This window comes from Lepidochelys kempii, chromosome 7, assembly GCF_965140265.1.
Source record: "Lepidochelys kempii isolate rLepKem1 chromosome 7, rLepKem1.hap2, whole genome shotgun sequence".
NCBI classification, from domain to species: domain Eukaryota; kingdom Metazoa; phylum Chordata; order Testudines; family Cheloniidae; genus Lepidochelys; species Lepidochelys kempii.
In genome coordinates, this window is record NC_133262.1 from 33,289,991 (window position 1) to 33,314,802 (window position 24,812).

General features: G+C 61.3%; 1 protein-coding gene across 6 annotated transcripts in view; it reads left to right on the plus strand.

The window, feature by feature from the left end:
* The first annotated feature begins 2,834 nt into the window (after positions 1–2,834).
* Positions 2,835–24,812, plus strand: part of PCNX3 (pecanex 3) — a 38,811-nt gene continuing 16,833 nt past the window's right edge. For 4 of the 6 annotated variants that reach the window (XR_012159837.1, XM_073352023.1, XM_073352021.1 and 1 more), the window contains exons 1-29: positions 2,835–4,101; positions 6,357–6,553; positions 6,892–6,997; positions 7,485–7,524; positions 8,245–8,340; positions 8,976–10,364; positions 10,769–10,898; positions 11,214–11,383; positions 11,899–11,995; positions 12,496–12,631; positions 13,000–13,160; positions 14,062–14,215; positions 14,713–14,745; positions 15,182–15,353; positions 15,675–15,785; positions 16,114–16,205; positions 16,598–16,707; positions 17,010–17,115; positions 17,723–17,815; positions 18,405–18,555; positions 18,937–19,084; positions 19,614–19,791; positions 20,212–20,320; positions 21,040–21,169; positions 21,467–21,525; positions 21,937–22,152; positions 22,487–22,740; positions 23,152–23,382; positions 23,734–23,837. Coding sequence is in view for 5 of the 6 variants with exons in the window: in XM_073352023.1 (XP_073208124.1) it covers positions 3,949–4,101; positions 6,357–6,553; positions 6,892–6,997; positions 7,485–7,524; positions 8,245–8,340; positions 8,976–10,364; positions 10,769–10,898; positions 11,214–11,383; positions 11,899–11,995; positions 12,496–12,631; positions 13,000–13,160; positions 14,062–14,215; positions 14,713–14,745; positions 15,182–15,353; positions 15,675–15,785; positions 16,114–16,205; positions 16,598–16,707; positions 17,010–17,115; positions 17,723–17,815; positions 18,405–18,555; positions 18,937–19,084; positions 19,614–19,791; positions 20,212–20,320; positions 21,040–21,169; positions 21,467–21,525; positions 21,937–22,152; positions 22,487–22,740; positions 23,152–23,382; positions 23,734–23,837 (5,126 nt within the window). In the remaining variant the exon portion in view is untranslated. The remainder of the gene's footprint in view (positions 4,102–6,356; positions 6,554–6,891; positions 6,998–7,484; positions 7,525–8,244; positions 8,341–8,975; positions 10,365–10,768; positions 10,899–11,213; positions 11,384–11,898; positions 11,996–12,495; positions 12,632–12,999; positions 13,161–14,061; positions 14,216–14,712; positions 14,746–15,181; positions 15,354–15,674; positions 15,786–16,113; positions 16,206–16,597; positions 16,708–17,009; positions 17,116–17,722; positions 17,816–18,404; positions 18,556–18,936; positions 19,085–19,613; positions 19,792–20,211; positions 20,321–21,039; positions 21,170–21,466; positions 21,526–21,936; positions 22,153–22,486; positions 22,741–23,151; positions 23,383–23,733; positions 23,838–24,812) is intronic. The other 2 variants (XM_073352020.1, XM_073352019.1) reach the window with 2 other exon arrangements.

The following is a 24,812-nucleotide window of genomic DNA, read 5'->3' on the forward strand; positions in this document are numbered from 1 at the left end:
CACAGGGGCTAGGATCACCCCTACACCTTTCCCCTCCCACAGGGACCAGGATCGCCCCCTACAGCCTGTCCGTCCCGTCCCCGTTCCCCACCAGGGACCAGGGCTGTCCCCTACAGCCTATCCCCTCAGAAGTGCCCCTCTGCCTCCAGGATGCTCCACTCCGATCTAGCTACCGCCCCGGCGATCTCCAAGCACCCAGAGGCCTCAACTCCCCGTGCCCTGCCGTGCCCAGACCCCGCTCCCTCCAGCTGCCCCGACCCGAGCTCTGTCCCAAGCCGCGGCAGAGCGAGGAGGAAATGCCTCGGCTGGAGAAGTTCCCCGGCTGGAAGCCGCCGCTCCTGGGGGCGTCTCTCCGGCAGAGTCCCGGCCGGTCCGGGGCATGGGAAATGCCTTTGCCCCTCGGTCGCTTGCCACCCTTGGCACCCACAGGAAGGCAGCTGGTTCCGGGCGCAAAGATCGATCGTCTGCGGCGGCGGCCCCGTCTCCCCGCCTCTCCCGGGGTGTGCTTCGGATCCCCCAGTGAAGCGCCCGCTGGCCTGGCCCGTCCCCCCGCCCCGCACAGGCTCTGGGGTGGAGTCTGGGACCAGGAAGGCGGAGCGGGTCACATTGTTACCGGGACAAAGGAAAAGGAACAAGAACGGAGACACAGTTCAGGAGTCCGACGAGAGTGGGGGAGGGGCTGGGAGCCAGGACGCCTGGGTTCTCTCCCTAGCTCTAGGAGCAGCAGCGGAGTGAGTTAGGCTGGGGGAGCTGTGAACCAAGACACCTGGGTTCTAGCCCCAGCTCTGGGAGGAAGTGGGGTCTAGTGCTTAAAACGCGGGGGCTGGGAGACAGAATGCTTGGGCTCTTCAGTCATTCCTCCCTGCACCCTTCTTGCTCCTGACTCTTTGCTCATTCATGAGTTGTTCCGAATTTGCTTTTTTGGGTTGTAGCAACAGTAAGCTCCCGCGCGGAGCTCCCCAGCCAGGAACTCCCCCATGGCAGTGCCCAAATAGGGACTCTGACACTGCGAGCTCCCCCCGATAGTGCCCACTGCTCAGCCTGGAACTCCGGAGCTGTGAGCTTCCTCATAGCAGTAGCCAAAATGGCCTTCGATGCAGTAAGCTTTCCCAGAAGCAGTTCCCGGCCAGGAAGTGGTAGGGAACTGTTGTGTGGGTACTCACTACCCATCCCCAAACCCATCCCCACTAAAGTCAGCAGTTCCCTTGGGAATGGCTTAGTCCCATGACCGTTTTCTAGAGGATCTGGGGAAATATTTCCTGACTGCTGGGCCATGGTAAGCTTTCTGGGGCAAGGACTATCTCAGACTGTTAGTGTGTGTATTACGATAGCGCTGGGCAGATTCTGACAGAGATCACGGCCCCTCTCCAACTGGATGCTGCACAGACCCTGACTGAAATCAGGGCCATGTTGTGCCAGGCACTGTATAAACCTTAACCAAGATCGGAGCCTCCATTGCACTGGGCACTGTATGGACCTTGACCCCGTGGTGATAGCACTTGTCTGGGACTCAGCACTCCTGGATTTTATTTTTGATTCTGCCATTGATCTGCTGTGGGACCCTAGCTGAGTCCTTTCCCTCACACTATTTAGACTGTGTGAGCTCTTTGGATTAGGGACTATCACTCACTTTGTGTCTGTACAGAAAGCTTTTGCTATTCTTATAATAATCATTAACTGTCAATCCTCATTGCTTCCTGTTGGGTCCTGATCTTTGGGCATCACTCCATTGACTTCCCCTCATCAAGTGGGAAGGGATAAGGGGTATGCACCCTGCTTATTCCTAACCCCACTCACTCTGACCCAGTTTTCTATCTCCAATACACAAGAGGAGTCCCTTATGGAATACTAGTCTACTACGGCAACTGGTTACAGAGTGACACCTGTAGCTTTGAGGATGGTACCAGGAGGCCTGGGTGGAGCTGTTCAAGCTCCACTGACAGCCTGTGATGGGGCAAAGAACCCAAGCGTCTAACTGGGGATCACAGTTTATTGGCTGAGGCTCCATACATCTGGGGCAGCCAGTGCCCATCAGAGCCCCAGGTCCTACCCAGGAGTCTGGGATCCTGATGGAGCAGCAGTGAACATCATCCCCTGTGAAACCCCCCTGGGAACCTGGTAAGGAGCCAGGATGGACATTACCACAGCCTGGGCTACCAAATCCAGCCCGGGCTACCAAATCCAGCCCCATGGAGACTGCCAGTGCACAGCTAACCGGGCCCTATGAGCGGGCAGGCAGGCAGGCAGTCACCCGGAAGCCCAGAATAGTGCAGCTCAGCTCTCCCACTCACCCCCTCCCTTCTTCTCTAGCCTACTATTTGGTTGGGAGAATTCGAGCCCCCAACACACCCCTTTAACCCTTCCTCAATGCTCATTGGGGGACTAAAATGTCGACCAAACTACCCAGTCCAATAGGAATTAAATCCTAGAGAGAGCGCGAGTTAACTCCCGGATCATGTGCATGCGCAGTTCACCATCATGTATCCACCTCGGGGATCAGTTGCCCATTTACGGCCCTCAGCTTATGTGCGCATGCGCACCTCCGAGCTCCTGAGTGCTCGAAGAACCCGATTGAGAGGGAAGAATGGCGGAGATTAAAACCTGCTGCGCATGCGTACACGAAGGTCCGTGAAATCTGCTCACGCGCACAGAGAAAATTTCTCATTGGACCGGGGAGCGTGGTAGTAGTGCGCATGCGTATAGAGGAAACAATTCAGTGCATGCGCAGTGATGCTTCAGCCGTCCACAGTCTCTCAGTTGACCCAAGCACCCTCACTTCCGCTTCCTGTCTGTGTGTGTGTGTATATATATATATATATATATTTTGCGGGGGGTGATCGGCGCATGCGTGCTTCTCCTGCTGTTCCTGCTGCTTCCCGGGCTCCTCTTCCGGCCTCCCCAGTTTCTAGTTGGGTTGAGGTGCCGCGGCCGGGTGCCCCCTCCGCTCGGGGCTACCGAACTGACCTCTGACCCCGGAAGTGAACCAGACCTTGGGTCCCCTTAGCGTTCCTGGGTGCCTGGTGGGCGCCGCTCGGGCTGGCTCCGACCCTCCTACCCTCGGGTTCCCCCGGCTGCCTGGGCCCTTCACCCGTGGGGTCCCCTGCCCCCGCCCCTCGGATTCCACCGGCTGCCGGGGCCCTTCACCTGTGGCGTTCCCCACCCCTTCCCCCCTGTCTAGGTCCCTGCTTGCCTGGGCTCCCCTGCTCCCCCCATCCTCTTGCCTGGGTCCCCACTTGCTTGCCCCCCCAGCCCTGCTCTCCTGCCCCCACTGCACCAGCTACCCTCTCCACAGGGTCGTGCTTTCCCACCAGCGGTCCCCCCTCACCACCGTGCTGACCACTCCCCTTCCTGGGCCATTCACCTCACTGAGCTCCCCCCCCCCACTCCGGGGTCCCCATCTGCTGGGCTGCTGTTCAGTGGCAACAAGGCAGGTGCCAGCCTGTTCCACAGGGTGCCCCTCTCCTATGTCCCCAGTTGGTCCCACCTCTACTTGAGCCTGCAGTCCCCTCCACTGGAGAGTTAGCTCCCTGTCACCCTACCTCCTTCCTTAGCCCCTCCACTGTTTAATTGTAATTTCCTTATGACAGTGGAGACCAGTCCTCCCCAGCAATCATAATGGCATGAGCGGAGGGGGGGGTGAATGTGGAGGGAGGGAGGAGGCTTGTTGCCGGGGAGGGAGAAGGGCACCCCGGACGGCTAGTGAGACATCACGGCAGCAGTAGCTGAGGTTCTCACGTGTGGGTGTATGAGGTGCCCATCCCTGCTGGAGGAAGGAAGCCTGGTTTAACAGGGAGAGAGAGGTGGGCATCGGTGTTTGGGGTCCCAGCCTGTGGATCATGGCCTTCAAGTTGCCTTGATGAAGGATATTGCAGGTGCAAGCTTGGTAGTCACGTTCCCTGAGCAGGAGGAACAGGCGGAGGGGGAGGAGGAAGAGGCACCGCCGTGGCCATGGGCTCACAGGTGCTGCAGATCCTGCGCCAGGGTGTCTGGGCCTCGCTGACGGGCGGCTGGTTCTTCGATCCCCACCAGAGCACCTTCTCCAACTGCTTCCACCTCTATACCTGGATCTTCCTGCTCACCTTCCCTTTCTTGCTCTACATGGTGAGTCCACCTCAGGCCCCTCACTGCAGACTTGGAGTTAGGCTCCTGACACTAGTGCCAGTCGTGCAAGTCGCTCTTGGTAACCTGGGGTGTGGATGTTGGCATTGATGCCCGAACTTTGGGTCCTGAGACACCTGACCTTGCATTCGTGCCCTGGCATGATTTAGCATATGTCTTTCAGTAGGGCTTAGCACTCTGACCAGGGCCCTTGTTCTTCTGGGTGCTGTAAAGACACTCCTCACTGAGGTCGCCCCCTGCCCCATTTGTGCACAGACAGGCTGTGAGAGATAGTCCCCGCACTGAAGAGCTCCCAGTCTAAGTAGGCAAAGGGTGGAAGGGGAAACTGAGGCACTGAGCAGTAAAGGATGTGGCCCAAAGTCACCCCGCAGGTCAGTGGCAGAGCTGGGAGTAGAACTTGTATTTTTCTCACCCCGCTTCTCTGGCCCTGCTTTGCACTGAGCTGTTGCTCTGTAACCTGAGGGGATGATCCCCAGAGCTAACTCTTTCCTGGAGATGAGCTCCCCTCACCACTGAACTTGGCACAGAAATTAGAAGCAGCTTGGGGGACTCTAGCCAAGATGGGACTCTTGGTCCCTTGTTGTCACTGGGTGCCCTGGAGCGCTGAGCCTTTGGTGGAGGGGATGATCGGCATGTTGGGTTCAGAGAGAGGTGATGGGTTTGTGTGTGTGGGGTTGGAGTGGAGTGCAGGATGCCTGTGTTCAGTCCTCTGCCCTGCCTCGGTGTCTCACTTTATTCATCTGTAAAATGGGGAGATGACCTTAGCTTTGCTTGTTGTCGTGAGCTCTCTGGGGCAGGGACTGTCTGTCACTGTGTCTGTGCAGCTCATAGCACAACAGAGCTGTAGCCTTTAGTTGGAGGAGGGGTGGGGGGCTCCGGTCATGATTGGGGGGAGGGGTCAGAGTAACACCCAGCACGGTGGGCGCCACTCAGTCTCAGTGGGGAGAGGAGTCTGTGTAGTGCCTGGAGCTATGGGGGAGGGGTACATTCTTGGTCAGGGGGTCCTTGCCTGATCTCTGCTGAGGGCAGTTGAGTGGTCTGTGTGGAATGAGGGTGCCCCTGACCTTGGCAAAGAGCAGTAAAGGGGTCCAGGAAGCTCATGATGTGACCAGGATGCCCATTTGCAGTTGGAGACTGGGGTGCTCTGAGCACACCTGCTGAGAAAGAGGAGGCTTGAGCTTGGAAGCAGTTCGTGGGTGCAACCATAACGCAAACAAATAATGTCAGGGCTTTGCTTGAGTTGCTGTTACGAGCAATGCCCGAGGCAGTGAAATCCGAGAGAACCAGAGCAGGCCTGGTACCAGCCCTCCCAATGCCATTCCCTGCCCTGTACCTCACTGATGGAAATAGCCTGGCTGCGAAAAGAGCATTTGAAGCCACTTTCGCTCCTCTGACCCAAGACTGGGGTGGGGGGCGGTGGAGGGTGTGTGGCAGATGCTGCAGGAGAATGTCTGTAGCCAAAGAGAACAGAAGCCTATTTTGAGAAACTCGCATGGTTTGTGTTGGGGAGAGGGTGCTGGGGCTCCTGGCACTGTGATGTTACAGGTGGTAAATAAATATCAGCTTCACCTGAGTCAGGGAAAACGAAGGCACAGGGAGCACAGTGTTTCACACCAAGTCGGTGGGCAGTGCTGGGGATAGAGCCCTGGAGGCCTGGCTCCCAGCCCTTTGTTGTCACCCACTAGGCTGCACTGCCCTCCCAGCACCACGGTAAAACCCAGGAGTCCTGGCTCTGGTCCTGAGTGTCCCTTGGCAGCTGAAAACACTTAAAGCTGCTTGTTGAGATAGTGTTTAACAGAGGCGATGGCAGAGAAAATGACCCGAACACCGCTGCCCCAGAGCTCTGTTACCAGCGTCCCCAAGGGGCCAAGAGACTGGGTGTATAGAGCCCATATATTACAACCAGAAGTATTACCCAGTGGTTGGGAGGCAGGACTCCTGGGTTCTATTTCTGCCTCTGGGAGTGGAGTGGGGTTCAGTGGTTAAAGTAGGGCTGGGGATGGCTGGGAGGCCGGGTTCTTTCCCTGGCTCTGGGAAGGGAGTGGGGCCTAGTGGTTAGAGGGGAGGAGGAGGAGGAGGGCCTGGGAGGACTCCTGGGTTTAGCCTGACAAGTCATTGTCAGTGCCTGAGTTTCTGTGTAGCAGGCTAAGTAGGCTGAGGTCCCTGGTGGAGAGCATGGAGGCCACCTAATGCTCCGACTGGTGCTAACCCCATGCTGTCCCGTCTCTCTCTACCAGGTGCTGCCACCCAGCATGCTGGTAGCTGGCGTATATTGTGCGGTTATAGCGGTCTTCTTCACCACCATCAAGATCGTCAATTTTCGGCTGCACACCATGTTCGACCAGGGCGAGATTGTGGAGAAGGGCAGCTCGGTGCTGGGGGATGGGGCCAAGGCTGAGGAGGGCACTGCAGGGGATGACAGCAACCTGGCCAGGTGGGTCTCCAGCATCTGGGGTGCATGGGTGGGGGGAGCAGTGAGGTCCAGGGCTGTTTGAACAGGGATCCTTCACCTGGTGCTGAGATACAGCTTCCTCTGGGGTGAGGTGTGGGAGCTGTTTATACAGGGATCCTTTACCTGGCATGGAGATTCAGCTGCTTCTCAGGTTGGTTCATTGGTCTTGCCTGTGAGGGTGGGTGGGGATATCAGGCTTTGGGGGCCCGTTGGTCTGATCCCAGGCAGCTGGTCTGTTTGCACTGCTCTCCTCTGTACTAGTATTAACAGCGCTCACCCGTCAGTGCGTGCCATGCAACGCTCCCTCCCTCTCTCTACAGAGACCCGGGCGGGGGGGTCGAGATGACGGTGTTCCGGAAAGTCAGCTCCACGCCCCCGGTGAGATGCAGCTCCCAGCACTCAGTATTTGGTTTCAACCAAGTCATGGTGAGTACTGGGAGGATCCTCTGGGCTTCCAGTTGCCTTCCTGGCTGGGAGGTGTCCATTGGTGATCTCTCACTCCTGGAACACTGGGTTTCTACAACCTTCCCCAGCCCGGGGAGTTGAGGCGTGTGTGTGTGAGTGCTGGGCAAGGGGTCCATGTACAACCAGCCCCTCTGCCTCACCCCAGAGATGGTTGCATGTGAGTGGTGGGTGTTGGGGGATCAGTGAGGTACCTGGCTCTCCCGTGGCTACTGCCACAGGCTCTTTGCAGCCTGAGCCTGGCGTTTGGATCAGTTACGCTTGCATCAGGGTTTGTGGGGGGAAGTGGCTGCCCTGCAGCAGGGAGGCTAGAAAACCCCGTCCATGCCCCGCAGGCCCCATCGGTGCATCAGGAGGGCTGGGCTTTGGGCCCTCTGCAGCGAAGGGCTCTCCTGGGCCTGCCTGGCTGCGGACGTTGGCATGTAACCCCCTGACTGATTCCCCCTCGTAGGAGCTGCTGCCCCACTTGGAGGACGCGGGAGCAGTGAGAGGTGAGTGGGTGGCTGGCTCCCAATAGCCCAGCTGGCTCCCAGTGCAAATGTTTTGCCCCCCACCAGTGTCCCTGACCCTTTGAGGAGCCTGGCCCGTGCTGTAGCTGTGGGAATTGCCCCTCTCCAGGGTGTTCCCTGATTGCTTCTTCCTCCTTAATATCCTGCCTTGTCTCTCCCCCGGCAACCAGAACCATAGAGTTGGGGGTGGATATTCCACTGACTTCCCTGCCTTGGGACCAGACTGGAGCTGGGGTTCCCTAGAGAGGAAAGGCCTCGTATCCTCTTCCCCACGCTCCCCCATGCGCAGGCTGTTCCCACCACCCTGGGGCTGGATTGGAGGCACCGCCCCCTAGAGGGGAAAGGCCCCATGTCACATTCCTTGAGCCACCTAGATCAAAGTTTCCCAAAGAAACTCAGACTTGCAGGTACCCAGGGGGCACAGCTGCAACGCCTGTATATTGGTGCCCCTTTAAGGTGACTTGAGCCCCACTAGTTGCTGGATCCATTGTGGATATTGAAGCCTCACCCCACTTTCTGTGGGGGGAGCCTGACGGTGCCCTAGATGTCTGTAGCTGGTGGTGTAAGGTTGGGGGAGGGCAGCAGTGTAGGCGATACGGGGTGGCGTGGGGTGCGAAGGGAACAGGGAAGGCAGGTCTCCCCTTGGGATCAGCAGCCCCTGCTCTCCAGTAATGCCTCCTTCCCTCTCCATTCACCCTTCAGACATCAAGGAGCTAGTGCGGGAGCAGGGCAGCAATAACGTCATTGTCACCTCGGCGGACCGCGAGCTGCTCAAGCGCGGCTCCCAGGAGAACTTCAGTGGGTACCCTGCATGGGGGGTTGGGCTATACAGCCTGGGGGGAGCCCAGCTCCCAGGAGAATATCAATAGGTGCCCTGTGTTTGCGGGGCGGAGCCCGGCTCCCAGGAGAACATCAGTGGGTACCCTGTGTGGGGGTGGGGGGGGCTGTGTAGCCTGGGGGAGCCCAGCACCCAGGAGAACATCAGTAGGTGCCCGGGGTGGGGGTGGGGCTGTACAGCATGGGGGGAGGTCGGCTCCCACTGGGTGTGGGGGCTGTACAGCCTGCGGGGAGGCTGGCTCCCAGGATTCCTGGGGACAAAATGGAACTGGGCATCTCAGCCTCCAGTGCAGTAAGCAGCCTGGGAGCCACACCCAGGAAGGACCTGGGACGGGGGCAGTGTGTTACTACTGGAAAGAGTCTACTGCTTGGAGTGCAGGGTCAGGACTCCTGGGGTCTGTCTCCAGCTCTGAGATGGGAGGGGAGGAAGGTCTACTGGGTTGGAGGGGGGGTGGGGCGGGGCGGGGCGGGGGGCTGTGAGTCTGGACTCCTGGGGTCTATCCCCAGCTCCTTGGTCATTGGCTAAGCATGGTGCCCTGCCTGTGCCTCAGTTTTCCTGCTGTGTGTGTAACCCATGTTGTCTCGCTCCCTTGCAGTTGGTGACTCGCAGCTGGCCTCTCTTGTCCCAGGGTCCTGTGGTGAGGCACCAATGCCCCCTCCCAAGGGAGAGCCCCATACAGCTGGGAAGAAGCTACCCCCCTCACTGCCAGCTCAGACGTCCATCCAGAGCACAGACTCCTCCGACCAGTCCCCCTTGGGCATGGGATCGTTGTTAGGGGTGGGGCCAGCGGTGGCGGGGGTTGCGGCCCCGCGTCAGCTGCCCAGCAGCTGGCACGCCAGCGAGTCGGAGAGTGTGGGCGACACCCCCCTCAGCCCCCTGATCAAGAGCAGCCTGAGTGAGGAGCTGAGCCAGAGCTTCCTGAGCCTGGCGCTGCCCCACCGCACCATCCTGCGCACCAGCAGCCGCAAGGAGAAGCGCCGCTCGGGCACCGAGTACAGGCCCCTGGAGGGGCGGGGTGAGCCCAGCGAGGAGCGCCCCCGCAAGGCCGGGTCCTCCGACAGCTGCTTCAGCGGCACCGACAAGGAGACGCCCAGCACCCTCAGCAGCTACCGCAGTGAGAAGACCAACTCCACCCACCTGGACAGCCCCTCGCTGGGTCCAGCAGGGGACGCGGCGCCGGCCCTGGACGCTGGGGTCCTGCCGGACGGCAGCGACACGGACGCCCTGTCGGACAACGAGCTGCTGCGTTCGCCCGAGCAGGGCCTGCTGGGGGAGCTGAGCCTCGCCAGCCACACGGACGATACCCAGAACACCCTGGCCTCGCTGGAGACGGTGCGGGGTGACGGGGAGCCCTGGGAGGGCCCGGCTGAGCAAGTGGTGCGGCCCAAAGACCTGGCCCTGCTGCGCCCGGGGCACAAGCCAGGGCGCCGGCGCCCCTCCCGCAAGCACGGCGGGGGCAGCAGCAGCTTTGACAGTGGGTATGCACGGGACTATGCCCCCGTGCGCACCATCCTGGACAGCAAGGCATACAGCGAGACCTTCTTCGAGGATGAGGACTCGAGCGACGGCAGCGACCTGAGCCGTGCCTCCAGCCTGCCCTCCCAGCACAACTACAGCTCCGACACCTCCTCCAGCACCTCCTGCTACTCCCCGGAAGCCGCACCCCAGCGCCCGCGCCACACCCCCAAGGCCAAGCCGGCCCCCGAGGTCGCCGAGCCCCCCAAGCGCCCGCACTACGCCCAGCGGAGCGCCAGCACGGCCAGCGCCAAGACCCACGCCCGCGTGCTCAGCATGGACGGGGGCAGCGGGGACAGCAAGGCCGCTGCGGTGCTCACCGTCTCCAAGTCGGACCTAGAGGCTCGAATGGGGCAGCAGGAGCACTTTCCCCCGTGCCGGCTAGAGTCGGGGGGCAGCACCCGCAGCCAGTCGGCGAACCAGCCTGGTTGGAGGGGGGAGCTGCTGGAGGAGGGGGCCGTTGGGGGAGGTGAGCAGCTGTGTGGGGCCCTGGCTCTGGCAGCCCTGGGAGCTGGGGTGAGGAGTGACACGCCCCTTCCCCCCCACACACGTGCACACTGTCCCACCCCAGCCTTCAGCCCCCGGGTCCTGTATGTGAGCCCACAGCTGGCATGGAGACAGGCCCAGGGACAGAGTGGGATTTAGCCTTTGTGGCCTGTTCAGTCCCTGGCCACGCTGCTGAGGGGCTGGGGTTGGTGTGATAGGGTCCCCCGGCCCATTCGGAACCCAGTTGAGACCCAGCACGCTCGTCTCACGGATGGGGCTGACTTGTAATCGTTATTGACCTAGAGCTGGATCGGATCCCTGGAGGGGGTCCCCATTGGGTGGAGTGCTCTCAGTCCGGGGTTCCTGACAGCTCTTTCTCCATTGCAGCCGCCACAGGTGAAGAGGGGAGCAAGCGGGATCGGGCGAGCAGCGTCAAACGCACCCAGGCCATGAGGCGGCGGCACAACGCAGGCAGCAACCCCACACCCCCATCCTCGGTGATGGGGTCCCCACCCAGGTGACACTTCTCCCCACCTGAGACACTGAAGCACCGGTCCACGCAGACGTTCGCTCAGTCCCTCCCCAAACAGCCCAGAGTCTGCTAACAGCATAGGCCAGCCCCGTGCCCCAGCCCCGTGCCCCATCCTGGCCCGGGCACCCTGATCCTGACCCGCAGCCCCCTGCTATCCCAGCCCTGGGCTCCGCGCAGCCCTGCCAGTGCCACTCTGTCCTGACCCGCAAGCCCCAGCTATCGCGGCCCTGCCCCTCTGTCTTCCTAACACTGCCTCCCCACCCTGTGCTCATGCCTGACAGCGCATTCCCCTCTCTGCAGCCTGCAAGACTTGCAGCGGGGCCGTGCCTCCTCCCACTCTCGGGCGCTCACGCTGCCTTCGGCCCTGCAGTTCGCCAGCTCCCTGCTGCTCCCGCGTGGCGCCATCCACGAGGCCTGTAACTTTGACGACACCTCCGAGGGCGCCGTGCACTACTTCTACGATGAGAGTGGTGAGTGCAGGTGGGCAGGGGGATTGCCACTGGTCTGCCCGTGGCTTGTCCCGCCCCCGCAGGGGCCTTGGGGCTCGTGGGGAGGTTACAAGTGTGGCAATCTAACAATGCCACTGCCCTGCCCTCCCCAGCTCTGCCAGTGCCCCTCAATCCTGACCCGGAGCCCCCTGCTATCTCAGCCCTGGCCTCCCACCCAGCTCTGCCAGTCCCCCCCAATCCCTATCCACAGCCCCCTGCTATCCCAGCCCTGGGCTGCTGCTGGTATAAATATTCTGCAGCCGGGGGTGGGGACTGCTCATTCCCCTGGGCACCCTCCACCTGAGGTAGAATCGGGGGGTATTCCCTTACAGAGGGGAGCCTGTAATTTCCCAGGGCTCCCCTGGGTGACATGGTGACTGTAGCCACGAGTTGGTCCCATCACAGGGCTGTTCCTTCCAGCCCCATGGTTGTGGGGTCTCCCCTCCTCGCCTGCTATGCTTTTCCCAGTCTAGCTGGTTCCTTGCCTCCCCCTGCAGGTGTGCGGCGCTCCTACACCTTTGGCCTGGCAGGAGGTGGCTACGAGAACCCGGTGGGGCAGCAGGTCAGTGTGGATCACGTGACCAACAGCGCCTGGTGAGTGACACCGCCTTCCTCTCCGCTTGTCATGGCATGCTGCTCTTTGTCCCTGGCACCAGGGGGCACCGGGGCAGCGCTCAGGGGAAATCACTGGCAGGGTCTGTGTTGCCCTCTGCTAAGCTGGGAGGGGCCAGGTCAGCGGTTGGGTGGGGGAGCTGCAGGGAGCGGGGCAGGGTCCCAGTAGGCGGCATTCTTACAGGCAGTTCTGGCCCCTGCGGACTGTAAGGGGTGTTGTGCTGCAGGTTTGGGGGAGCCAGCAGGGACGCTCTCCCCTCACAGGCAGTACTTGCCCTAGGGGGTGCCTTGCTGCAGGGTGGGAGGCCAGCAGGGGGCGCTCCCCCCTCACAGGCAGTGCTGGCCTCAGTGTCCAGTGTGGCCCTAGGGGGCGCTGTGCTGCTCATTATGCAGTGGTGGAGCCATGAGTCCAGGATCTGGAACTGTGGTGAGGAGGGGGCTGCTTCCTTCCCTCACCTCCCTGCCCCCTGCTGCCCTTTCAGGGACCGGCATTCGCACTCCTCCAGCTTCAACTCCACCGACGTGCCCGAGGGGACGCCCGCCCTGTCGCTGCTGCAGCCACGCCCTGTGGTGCTGCAGGGCATGCAGGTGCGCAGGGTACCCCTGGAGATCCCTGAGGTAACGGGGGGTCAGTGCCCTGGGAGTTGGGCAGTGAGGAGGGCTCTGTTGGCAGATGGGGGGAGGTCTTGGTAGGGTTCTGATGTAGGGGGTTAATTTGGGGCCTGGTCTTTGCGGTGGAGCAGGGTCTCTGCGGTGGGAGGCTCCCCGTTTGGTGTGAGTGGGTTACCCATGAGAGGGGCAGGATCTCTGTTGGAGGGGGTCTCGTTGGGGGCACCATTAGTTCGATTGGGTTTGCGGCATGGGGGGTGGTTTGCTGGGGGGTTCTGTGCTGTCTGGAGGGAGCACCCCCTCATCATGGCTTGGCTTGGCTGTTGGTAGTCTATGGGCAGGGGGCCTGCCCCCCACTGAGCCTGCTCTCCCCTCAGTTTGACCTGCTGGATCAGGAGTCCCTGCACGAGTCCCAGGAGAACACGCTGATGATTGAGGACAAGTCCAAGCCGCGGCAGTACTACAAGTACTGGGTGCTGCCTGGGCGCTGGATGCGGGTGCGCTACGATCGGCTGGCGCTGCTGGCACTTCTCGACCGGTCAGTCGCTCCCCCCATCCCGCCTAATTACTGCCCCCCCCATCAGCCCCATGGGCCCATCCCGCCTAATTACTGCCCCCCCCCCATCAGCCCCATGGGCCCATCCCGCCTAATTACTGCCCCCCAGTCCCCGATCAGCCCCATGGGCCCATCCCACCTGATTACTGCCCCCCACTCCCCCATCAGCCCCATGGGCCCATCCCGCCTAATTACTACCCCCCCATCAGCTCCATGGGCCCATCCCGCCTAATTACTACCCCCCCATCAGCTCCATGGGCCCATCCCACCTGATTACTGCCCCCCACTCCCCGATCAGCCCCATGGGCCCATCCCGCCTAATTACTGCCCCCCCATCAGCTCCATGGGCCCATCCCGCCTAATTACTGCCCCCCCATCAGCTCCATGGGCCCATCCCGCCTAATTACTGCCCCCCACACCCCGATCAGCCCCATGGGCCCATCCCGCCTAATTACTACCCCCCATCAGCCCCATGGGCCCATCCCGCCTAATTACTACCCCCCCATCAGCCCCATGGGCCCCATCCAGCCTAATTACTACCCCCCCCATTAGCCCCATGGGCCCATCCTACCTGATTACTGCTCCCCACTCCCCGATCAGCTCCATGGGCCCATCCCGCCTGATTACTGCCCCCCACTCCCCAATCAGCCCCATGGGCCCATCCAGCCTGATTTCCCCACCACACACACTGATCAGCCCCATAGGCCTGTGCAGCTTGGTTTATCTGTCCACCCCCGACCGGAACCAGCCCCATGAGCCCATCCAGCAGGCTGCCCAGGTTAGGGCTGAATAGACCAGGGCCCTGGCAGTGCTGGGTGCCTGGGGAACCTGCTGACAACTGCCAACAGTGGCTGATGCTGCCTTGTGCTCTGGGCCCCCCCAGAAACCGCCGGGTGATGGAGAACATCTTTGTGGTGTCTTTGGGGTCCTTAGTGGCCTTCCTGGGCTACGTGCTGCTGCTGGAGGGCTTCTTCTGTGACATATGGGTCTTCCAGTTCTGCCTGGTCATCGCCAGCTGCCAGTACTCGCTGCTCAAGGTGAGAGCCCGCCTGTGTGACCATGCCCTCTGGGCGCTGCACAGCTTTGCCATTGCCCTGCAGTCCTCACCTGCAGTCCCCTGCTATCTCAGCCCTGGGTGCTCTCCCACTGCCCCAGCTCTGCTAGAATCGCTTAATCCTGACCTTCAGCCCTCCTCTGACAGTTCTCGGGGCACCCAGCACAGTGAGCCCCACTGGTAGCCCTGCCTCCACAGTGAGGGAGTCTTGCCTGTGCCTGGCTGGTGCCTTTCAGCCACTCATGCACTATCCTCTGGCAGTGCCAGCCCTCTCTTCCCTGGCAGGCTAACAAGAGGGGCACCCCAGCCCTTTTGAATTACTCCCCTCTGAGATCCAGTCCCTGACACTGGCTAATCACAGAAATCCCAGCTCCTCTGCCTCCAGCGGGGTGCTGGGCCATTTTACTTCCCAGTCCTGCCCTGGTGAGCAATAACTGGGGAAACGGGCATCACTAAGATCACCTTGATTCTGTTTTTCAGAGCGTCCAGCCTGATGCTGCTTCTCCCATGCATGTAAGTGACCTTCCTGGGGGGGCTGCAGGGCCAGGAGGGGGTGCTCTCCCGTTGCAGTCAGTGCTGGCCCCCAGGCACCAGTGCTGCACTATAGGGAGTGGGATATTAGAGCTCCGAGTGAGCCATTCCTCTCTAACCAGCCCTGCGCCCCATCCCAGAGGCAGCTGCATGTCAGCACCGAGTGCAGGATCTCTGTTTAAATGGCCATGGGGTCCTCAATGTAGTTTGGTGCCCGGCTCTGCAGCCTCTGAGACTCCTGGGAGTTGGGGGTTTCTGGGAGTTGGGTGCGGGCCCCTTAGCCTGTGCAGTGCCCTGTCTGTAGGCTGTGGGGGTCCCTTAGTGCCAGCTGGGAGCTAGGCTGCCCCCCACCACTGAGGTGTGGGGAGGGCCAGCCGCTTGGCTGCTCCCATGCCCCTCACCCTACGCTCTCTTGCAGGGGCACAACTGGATCATTGCCTACAGCCGGCCTGTCTACTTCTGCGTGGCCTGCATGCTGATTTGGGTGCTGGACTTGTGCGCCCGGGCTGTGCCCGTCCCACCTGTCACCTTCTATGGGCTCACCCTCTTCTCGACAGATTTCTTCTACGGTGCCCGGGACGTCACCACCGGTGAGAGTGGGGCACCAGCCAGGGGTAGGGTCACCGCCTCCCCATGCCCTGCTGCAGCCTTCCCCTGTCCGGGGGTAGGGGGCACCACCTCCCCGTGCCCTGCTGCAGCACCCCTCAGCCAGGGGTAAGGGGCTCTGTGAGTCCGCAGTCCCCCGGCGAGGAGTTAGGGGGTGCCATGCAGGTTTCTCTGTGGACTCCATTCACCAGTGTGAGGGGGGGTTCTCTCTCGAAGTAGGGGTGGGGGCAGTCCCGCTCTGCAGTGGGAATTGGGGGGGGTGGGGGTCACTGATTTAACCCCCCCATTTGTGGTGTCCTTCACAGTCTTCACTCTCTGCTTCCCTGCCATCTTCCTCTTCGGCCTCCTGCCCCAGGTCAACACCTGTCTCATGTACCTGCTGGAGCAGGTGGATATGCACATCTTCGGTGGCACAGGTACGGCCCAGATGCCTGGATTCTGTCCCAGCTCCGCAGGGGGAATGGGATCTAGTAGTGAGAGCAGAGTGGGGCTGGGAGCCAGGACTCCTGGGTTCTGTCCCAGCTCTGGGAAGGGAGTGGGGTCTGGCGGGTTAGAGCAGGGGGCCTGGGAACCAGGGGTTCTGGGTTGTCTCGCTTCGCTGGTGTGTTGCTGATGCTGCCCCATGCGAGCGCCAGTGCTGGGCAGCAGGTGGTGCTGCAGCCTTGGTGGGCGCACAGGGCCTGGAGGGGGCAACTGGGGGATATTCCCATGTGACACTGACCCTGCCACCTCTCTGCTTCCCAGCCGCCACCAGCCCCCTCACTGCCCTCTTCAGTCTCCTGCGTAGTCTCCTGGTCGCTGTCCTCCTCTATGGCTTCTGCCTCGGAGCCGTTAAGGTACCTGGGTGCATGGAGGAGGGACTTTCCCCTCGAGGGGGCGCCGTCTCCGATCCAATCCTAGGATGGGGGACGGCTGCCTCGGGGGTGGGGATTGGGGGCCTTTGCCCTCTGGGGGGCGCCAGCTCCCATCTAGCCCTGCAGTGGTGGGCCAGGGTGGCGAATGGGATATGGGGCCTTTCCCCTCTAGGCAACCCCAGTTTCAGTCCAACCCCAGGGTGGAGGACTGGCTGGCTCTGGGTGGGCAGAAGTCCCAGAACTCTAGTTCCGTGTGGGCTGGGCTATGGTTTAAGGTGCAGTGCGATGTGTGGGTGCTGATGGGCCGGGGGTTCTGAGGCTGGGGAGGGGTCTCCCTGCACTGGGACTCACGCTCTCTGCTCTCTCCTCTCCAGGCCCCTTGGGGTGACCAGCACGTCCCCGTCCTGTTCTCCGTGTTCTGCGGCCTCCTGGTCGCCCTGTCCTATCACCTGAGTCGCCAGAGCAGCGACCCCACTGTGCTGTGGTGTGTACCCCAGGGCTGGGGCATCTTTCACTGTGGGGACTGGGAGCCAGGGCCCCCGGCTGCTATCCCAGTTCTGCTGGGGTAGAGCAGGGACGGGGCTGGGAGTCAGGACTTCTGGGTTCAAGCCCTAGTTCTGGGAGGACAAAGGTTTGTTCTCTGTCCTGGGGAGTGGGGTAGGGGTATGCTCTGTCACGGGAATGCCAGGCTGGGCCCCTTGGAGAGGGGCTGAGGTGTCAGGGACCCGCCCCCGATGCTGCTCCTGTGAGGAGGGAACGAACTCCTATAGCCCCCTTGCCTTCTAGGTCCCTGATCCGGGCCAAGCTCTTCTCCGAGTTTGAGAACCGAAACGTGGAGAATGCACCAGCCGAGATCCGGGACCCGCTGCCTGAGAAACTGCGCAATTCCCTGGTGAGGCGGGGGCGGGGTAGATGGTGAGGCTTATGGGGCGGGGGATGGGTGAGGGAGGGGGCATGTGGCTGGGGTTACGGGGGGGGATAGGGACTGGGTGGGTGGGGGAGGGGGTTGTCGCTGGGGCAGAGGGCGGAATAGGAACTGGGTGTGGGGGGCGGGGATGCTTGGCTGTGGTTACTGGGGCGGGGAACCGACGTTGTGTGGGGGAGGGGGCACGTGGCTGGGGTTACGGGGCAGGATAGGGGATGGATGGGTGGGGATATGGAGGGATGGGGCATAGGTGGCTGGATATGTGGGTGCAGGGCACATGGCTGGGAAGATTGGGGCAGGGGTAGGGGACTGCAGCCTGCATGGGGCGAATTGGAGAGAATGGAATCAGCTGGTGCCTGGATTAATGTGGTCAGTGGGGGCACATGGCTGGAGGTGGGGGGGCATGGATGGTTGAGGGGTTACATAGGTGGAGGGAATAAGGACTAGGCCTGGCGGTGGAGGTGGATGGTGGGGGCCCATGGCTGGGCATAGGGAGGCCCGTGCATGGCTCTGCTTGGAGGGGTGCATGTGCCTGATGGCTCCAGCTGCTCCCTCTCACCCTCCTCCTCCACAGCGGGAGATCCTGCACTCAGACCTGGTGATGTGCATGGTCATCGCGGTGCTCACCTTCGCCATCAGTGCCAGCACCGTCTTCATCGCCCTCAAGGTACCGCCTGGGTCGAGAGGGAGGGTACCGCCAGCCGTGGGGCTCCTTGGGCAGCGTGGGGCCATCGCAGCTCATGGCGGCAGTGGGTGCAGGAGGGACAGGCAGAGGGCACGGCAGCTTGGTGGGGTCAGAGACTAGGCTGTGTCAGGGTCCCCTTGATGGTAGTCTGTGGTGATGCTAACAGCTGAGAAGGCAGAACAAGGAACCCAGGAGTCCTGGTGCCCAGTCTCTACTTGGTCTAACTCACTATACCCCGTTCCCCTGGCAGCGCTGGGGTAGAATCCAGGAGTCCTGACTCCCACCATCTCCTGCCCTGGCAGTGCTGGGGTAGAAGCCAGGAGTCCTGGCCATTACGCCAGCCTGCTTCTCTGAGTGGACCATAGAGGGAGTTACAGCAAGCTGGGTAGGGGTGGGAGTCATTGGGGGGTGGTTTGGGAGAGGAAGGCTGCTGTGAATGGTGGGTGGCAGCTGGGTAGGTGGAGTGGGGGGTGGTTTGGGAGAGGAAGGCTCTGGGGACCTGTGTGTGGGGTGGGCTGTTTGGGGGCGGACGGGGGTCCCGTCAGGTGCCCTGATCCTTCTGGGCGCTCAGTCTGTTCTAGGCTATGTGCTGTACGCCCTGGCCGGGCTGGTCGGGCTGCTCACTCACTACCTGCTGCCCCAGCTCCGCAAGCAGCTGCCTTGGTTCTGCTTCTCGCTGCCCATGCTGAAGCCACGCGAGTACAGCCAGTTTGAAGTGCGCAGTAAGTGCTCCTGGGTGTGCCCGGCAGGAGGCGCTTTCCCCCTCCTGCTCAGCGCTGGCCCCAGTGCCCCAGGATAATGCTGCGGGGGTGTGCTGTAGGCAGCAGGGGAGAGGGGCTACTGTCGCCAATGCCCTAGTGCAGTGCTAGCAGGGTGACTTGTTCTTCTGGAGGTGTGACAAAAAACATCTCAGCGCGGGCGAGGGATCCCTGAACAAACCACCCTGGCCCCCACCCCAGAGGTGGCTGCATCTCAGCATGAGGTGAGGGATCCCTGCTGTTGGGTGTGGGGTTCATTGGGACTATCTGTGCATTAGAACCATGTGCTGTCCCCGGGCTGGTGCCTTCTGGTGAGTGCGGGGAGTAACCGCGTGTCCCCCGCAGGCGCAGCCCAGCTGATGTGGTTCGAGAAGCTGTATGCCTGGCTGCAGTGCGTGGAGAAGTACTTCATCTACCCGGCCGTGGTGCTCAACGCCCTGACGGTGGATGCCCACTCAGTCAGTGCCCCCCACCAGGACAAGATCTGCATCTAGTAGGTATCTGCAGCCCCTTCCCGGGGCTCCACCCCCGCAGCACCTCCCTGGCTACGGCTCCCCCTAGTGCTGCCTCAGGGAGTCCTCCCTTTCCCAAGGAGCAGATCCCTGCAGGGTCCTTCTGCCTCCCACCCTCCCTGGGGCTGAGTCGGCAGCACACATCCCGGCCCCACCCAGCTCCCCCCGCTAGTGACGGTGCTGTTCAGACCCAGCAGAAAAAGCAACTGGGAGCAAGAACTGGATACAGCGCAGGAAGGGGGGCCTGGAACAGCAATAATAGGCAGTGAGAAGCTGGCCCTCGCAGAGGGAGAGTTTCTAATCTTCCCCTTCATGCAGACAGGTGGGGAAGTAGAAACTCACAGTAGAAAAGGGGGGGGGGCTGGAAACTGCTCCTTGGTTAGTTTTTAGCATTCTGCTCCCGTCTAACTAACGGATCTAGGAAAGGGGACAGGGCTCCCTGCCCCACACCTGGCTGGGCTGGTGGTTACATGCTTGGGTGCCCCCTAATATTCTCCCTCTTGCTCCCAGCTGCCGCGCGCTCCTCATCACCGTGGCTGGCATGAAGCTGCTACGCTGCTCCTTCTGCTGCCCGCCCCAGCAGTACGTGGCACTAGGTTTCACCGTCCTCTTCTTCCACTTCGATTATCGGCGCTACTCAGAGGGCTTCCTCATCGACTACTTCGTCATGTCCATCCTCTTCAGCAAGGTGCCCACACACCCCTCTGCTTCGCTGGCGCCCCAGACCCCACATACCCAGAGTGACTTTGCCCCCTGCTCTTCTTCGTGGACCCACAATCCCCTGCTTCCGCTGCTCAGCAATAGTCTGCCTCCCACACGCCCTGGCACTCGTTCCTACTGGTTTTTCTGCTGATGTTGTGCAATAGGTACCAGAACTGCCCTGCCCAGAATGATCCTGCTGTCTGAGGATCCCTCAGCATTTGAGTCTCGCAGGGAGCCTGAGGATAGAACCCAGGCATCCTGGCTCCCAGTCCCCCCAATCTAATCCACTACACCCCTGTCCCCTCCCTCCCAAACTGGGATAGAACCCAGTGATCCTGGCTCCCTGTGGCTGAGCTGGGATCTGTGTTGCGTGACATATCTCTCTCTCTTCCCCCCCCCCCCCCAGCTATGGGACCTGCTCTACAAGCTGCGCTTCGTGCTCACCTACATCGCCCCCTGGCAGATCACGTGGGGCTCGGCCTTCCACGCCTTTGCCCAGCCCTTTGCTGTGCCCCGTATCCTTGGGGAGCTGCCTGCGGGTGCCCCAAACTGTGGGGCAGGGCAAGGGCTGCATGAGTTGCTGGGAATGTGCATGGGGGAAACTACTGGAGGGGGGTATGAGCCAAGGAGTGTTGGGCGGAGGGGAATTACTTAGGGGGCTTATGGGATACAAGTGAGGGAGTCTGGGGAGGGGGGCTGTGGGATAGTGGAGTGCTAGTGGGATAATAGTGAGCGGTAGTTGGGCAGTGATGGGACGTGGGACCAAGGCGGTTGGGTTGTGGCAGGACAGGGTGCCATGGCTTCATGGTTGTTGAGCAGCGGCGGGATGGGGAGGTTGGGCAGGGTGCCAGGATGGTTGGGCTGCGTTGGGATGGGGCACTTGAGTGGTTGGGTGGTGGCAGGATGGGGTACTAGGGAGGTTGGGTGGCGGCGGGACGGGGCAGATGGCCAGGGCAGTTGAGCGGTGGCGGGATGGGGCAGTTGGCCAGGGCACTTGGGCGGTGGCGGACGGGACACCAGGGCGGTTGGGTGGCAGCAGGATGGGGTGCCATGGCTCTGCGATGGTTGGGCGGTGGCGGGACGGAGTAGTTGGCGGGGCAACGGCAGAGCAGTTGAGCGGGGCACTGGGGTGGTTGGGCGGCAGCAGGGTGTGGTGCCGTGGCTCTTTGGCAGTTGGGTGGAGGTGAGATGGGACACTGCGGCTCCACAGGGGTTGTTGCCTTGACACCCCCAGACTCAGCCATGCTGTTCGTGCAGGCCGTGCTGTCGGCCTTGTTCTCCACCCCACTCAACCCATTGCTGGGCAGCGCTGTGTTCATCATGTCGTACGCCCGCCCCGTCAAGTTCTGGGAGCGCGACTACAAGTGAGTGAGAGACGCCCTCTCCCAGCCAGCAGGGCCGCTTGCATCCCACCACACCCCTCACTGCAGGGCCCCCTCACGTCCCCCACCCCACCTAGCCAGCTTCCCTCCCCTTCATGGCCCCCCCCCCACTGGGTCAGCCTGCCCCATCCCACTCTCACACATGTTTGGCCAGTCTCCCCCCGCCCAGGCTGGCCCCCTCCTGGCCTAGCCAAGAGCTTCAGGGGGCCACCCCAGGTGGGAGACCTGTGCAGGGGTCCAGTGGCGCACTGTGCTAACCTGGCTCTCCTCCTTCCCCAGCACAAAGAGGGTCGACCATTCCAACACCCGCTTGGCCACCCAGCTCGACCGCAACCCAGGTGCGTACCCAGTGTGCCCGCTGAGCCCCCACCTCTGCCGTGTGCCTAGGGCCAAGGGGGCTGGGCTCCCCCGCCCAGAAAGTGGTGGCTGCAAAGGGAGAGCACACCCCACTGAACGCCCTGCTGCATCTTGCTCTCTGCAGCACAGCCCTTAGCACCACGATGGAGACTTAGGACCAGTGGTGAGTGCAAGGGGAGAGTGCCCTCTGCTCTGTGCAGTGCAGCTTCCCCCTAGTGAAATGCTGGGGCTTTGGGGCCAGCACTGACAGTGAGGGGGGAGAGCTCCAGCTACTGAGGCCCCCACTCCCTGCAGCACAGCGCCCCCTAGTGTCATGCTGCGTCAGCACTGACTGCGAGGGGAGAGCGGCCCCTGCTGAGCCCCCACGGCCTCCACTCCCTTTTCTATGCCAGGCGCTGATGACAACAACCTGAACTCGATCTTCTATGAGCACCTGACACGCTCCCTACAGCACACGCTGTGTGGGGACTTGCTGCTAGGCCGCTGGGGCAACTATGCCACTGGTGACTGCTTCATCCTGGCCTCGGACTACCTGAACGCGCTGGTGCACCTCATCGAGCTTGGCAATGGCCTCGTCACCTTCCAGCTGCGCGGCCTCGAGTTCCGGGGTGAGGGCTGGGCCCTGGCTGAGGGGAGTGGGGAGCCTTGTAGTTCTGGCCTGGTTAGGGCCCTTCTCACAGATCCCATTTACCCACAGCCCTCTAGTAACCTCATTCATACATTCATAGCATGTGCCAGGTCTCCTCAGCCCACGCAGCCTGGTACCCCGCCCCACCCCCAGATCAGGCCCCTGGGTCTACCCAGCCTGGTACGCCCCCATCACTCCAGATCAGACTCACAGGCCCAGCCAGCCTAGTGTCCTGTCTGCCTGTTCTCGTCCCATGGCGGTGGGTTGCCCTGAGGGAGTCCCTGGCAGCTCTGCTCACCCCCCACCCCCCACAGGTACGTACTGCCAGCAGCGTGAGGTGGAGGCCATCACGGAGGGTGTGGAGGAGGACGAGGGTTGCTGCTGCTGTGAGCCGGGCCATCTGCCCCATATGTTGTCATTCAATGCGGCCTTCGGGCAACGCTGGCTGGCCTGGGAGGTGGCGGCCACCAAGTACGTGCTGGAGGGGTACAGCATCAGCGACAACAACGCCGCATCCATGCTGCAGGTCTTCGACCTGCGCAAGATCCTTATCACGTACTACGTCAAGGTGTGGCGGCCGGGGCTGGAGATGGTGCCTGGGACAGGGAATGGGGGCAGGGCCTTGAGGATGAGGCCAGGGGACCAAGGCAGAGTACAGAAGGCAGATGGGGTGGGGGATGGGGCAGAGAGGGTGCAGCTGAAGGGTAGAGGGGGTGGGAAGACCCATGGGAGTTGGGGGCAGGCACAGGCAAGAGAGGAGGAGTTGGGAGCTCAGCGAGAAGGGCTAGAGGAGGTGGGGGTGGGAGGCAGGGAAAGCTGCAGTGCGGGGATGGGGAGAAGGCCAGGCAATGGGACGCGGGGCCTTCCCCCTCTAGTGGGCGCTGGCATTGATCCGTCCCCAGGCTAGGGGACTGGCTGGCTCACAGAGGTTAGTGCCAAAGTCTGTGCTCTGGACGTCTAACTCTTCTTGCCCCGGCAGAGCATCATCTATTATGTGACGTGCTCATCCAAGCTGGAGGAGTGGCTGGGGAACACGGTGATCCAGGAGGCACTGCGCCCCTGCACCACCCCCAGCTACGCCGACAGTGATCCCACCTTCAACCTGAACATCGACGAGGACTACGACCCCCGCATGGCTGGTGTCACCCTGTCCTCCTTCTGCAATGTCTACCTGGACTGGATCCAGTACTGTGCCGGCCGCAGGGACAAGGTGGGCACCTGGATGTCAAGGCCCACACCCGAGAGCCAGAGGAGCCTGGGAGCCAGGACACTGGGGATCTGGCTCAGCTCTGGGTGGGGAGTGGGGTCTAGTGGGTTGGGGGGGGGGGAGCTGGGAGCCAGGACTCCTGGATTCTATCCCAGTTCTGGGAGGGGAGTGGGGTCTACTGGGTTAGAGCAGGGTGGGGCTAGGAGACGGGACTCCTCGGTTCTATCCCCAGGACATGGGGTAAGTCCTACATAGGAAGCTGCAGGTCTGTTAGAAGCAGGGGGTGTTGCGCTCCATGGTGGGGTTCCTGTCCTCTCCTCCCTCCCCCTCACAGCTGACTCTCTCTCCCTGCAGCCCATGGACAAGGAGTGGGACTCCCCGTTGGTCACCCTCTGCTTCGGGTTGTGCATCCTGGGGCGCCGGGCACTGGGCACGGCCTCCCATAGCCTGTCTGCCAGGTGAGACACCCCCTCCCTCATTGCCCCCGCCCACAGCATGTCTACCAGGCAAGAGAGCCCCTTCCGTGGCAGTGAGGCCCGCCTCCAGCCTGTCTGCCAGGCAAAATAATGGAAAAGCAGATACGGGGTTCGTTTAATAACAAATGGAAGGCTGGGAGTATAATTACTGCTAGTCAAATAGGTCTTGTCAAAGAAATGTGGTTTTGTTCGGTGATGAGATGGGTTGATGCTGTGCAGATGTAATAGACTGTTGTACGGTGTTCTGATAACACACGAGCGCTGTGCAATATCAGTAAAGCCCACGTTCAATGGCTGAATCTCTGGCTGGCTGACAGCTCTCAGGAAGTCATCGGGGGGACTGCTCACCTAGTGCTGGTGGTTCTGTGGGGATCGGTTCGAGGGCACATGCAAGTCAACATTTTCATCACTGATTCATAGCTTCCCAGGCCAGCCAGAACCACTGTGATCATTTGGTATGACCGGCTGTATCACACAGGTCAGAGGAGTTCCCCAAAATACTCACTAGAGCAGAGTTTTTAGAGGATACATCCTGTCTTAATTTTAAAAAATGGCTAGTGATGAAGAATCCACCACGACGCTGGGTAAATTGTTCCAGTTCCTCACTGTTGAAAATGTGTACCTTATTTCCACTCTGAATGTGTCAAGCTTCAATGTCCAGCCACTGGACTGTGAGACATTTCTCCGCTAGATTGAAGAGTCCGTGATCAGTATTCAGTCTCCCTGTAGGTACCTACAGACTGATCAAGTCACCCTTCTCTTGGATCAGGAAGTAAATATAAAATCACTGCTGATAAAATCTGTGCGTAGCACAAAGATGGGTGAAGTGATAAGGACAGGACAGCCCTGCAGAACTATCAGGATCACTTGATAAGCTGGGCCTATACAAACTGTTTTAATACAGCCCGGTGCAGAGATCTATACCCGGGGTGAGGAGTGCAGGCCAGACCCCACGGA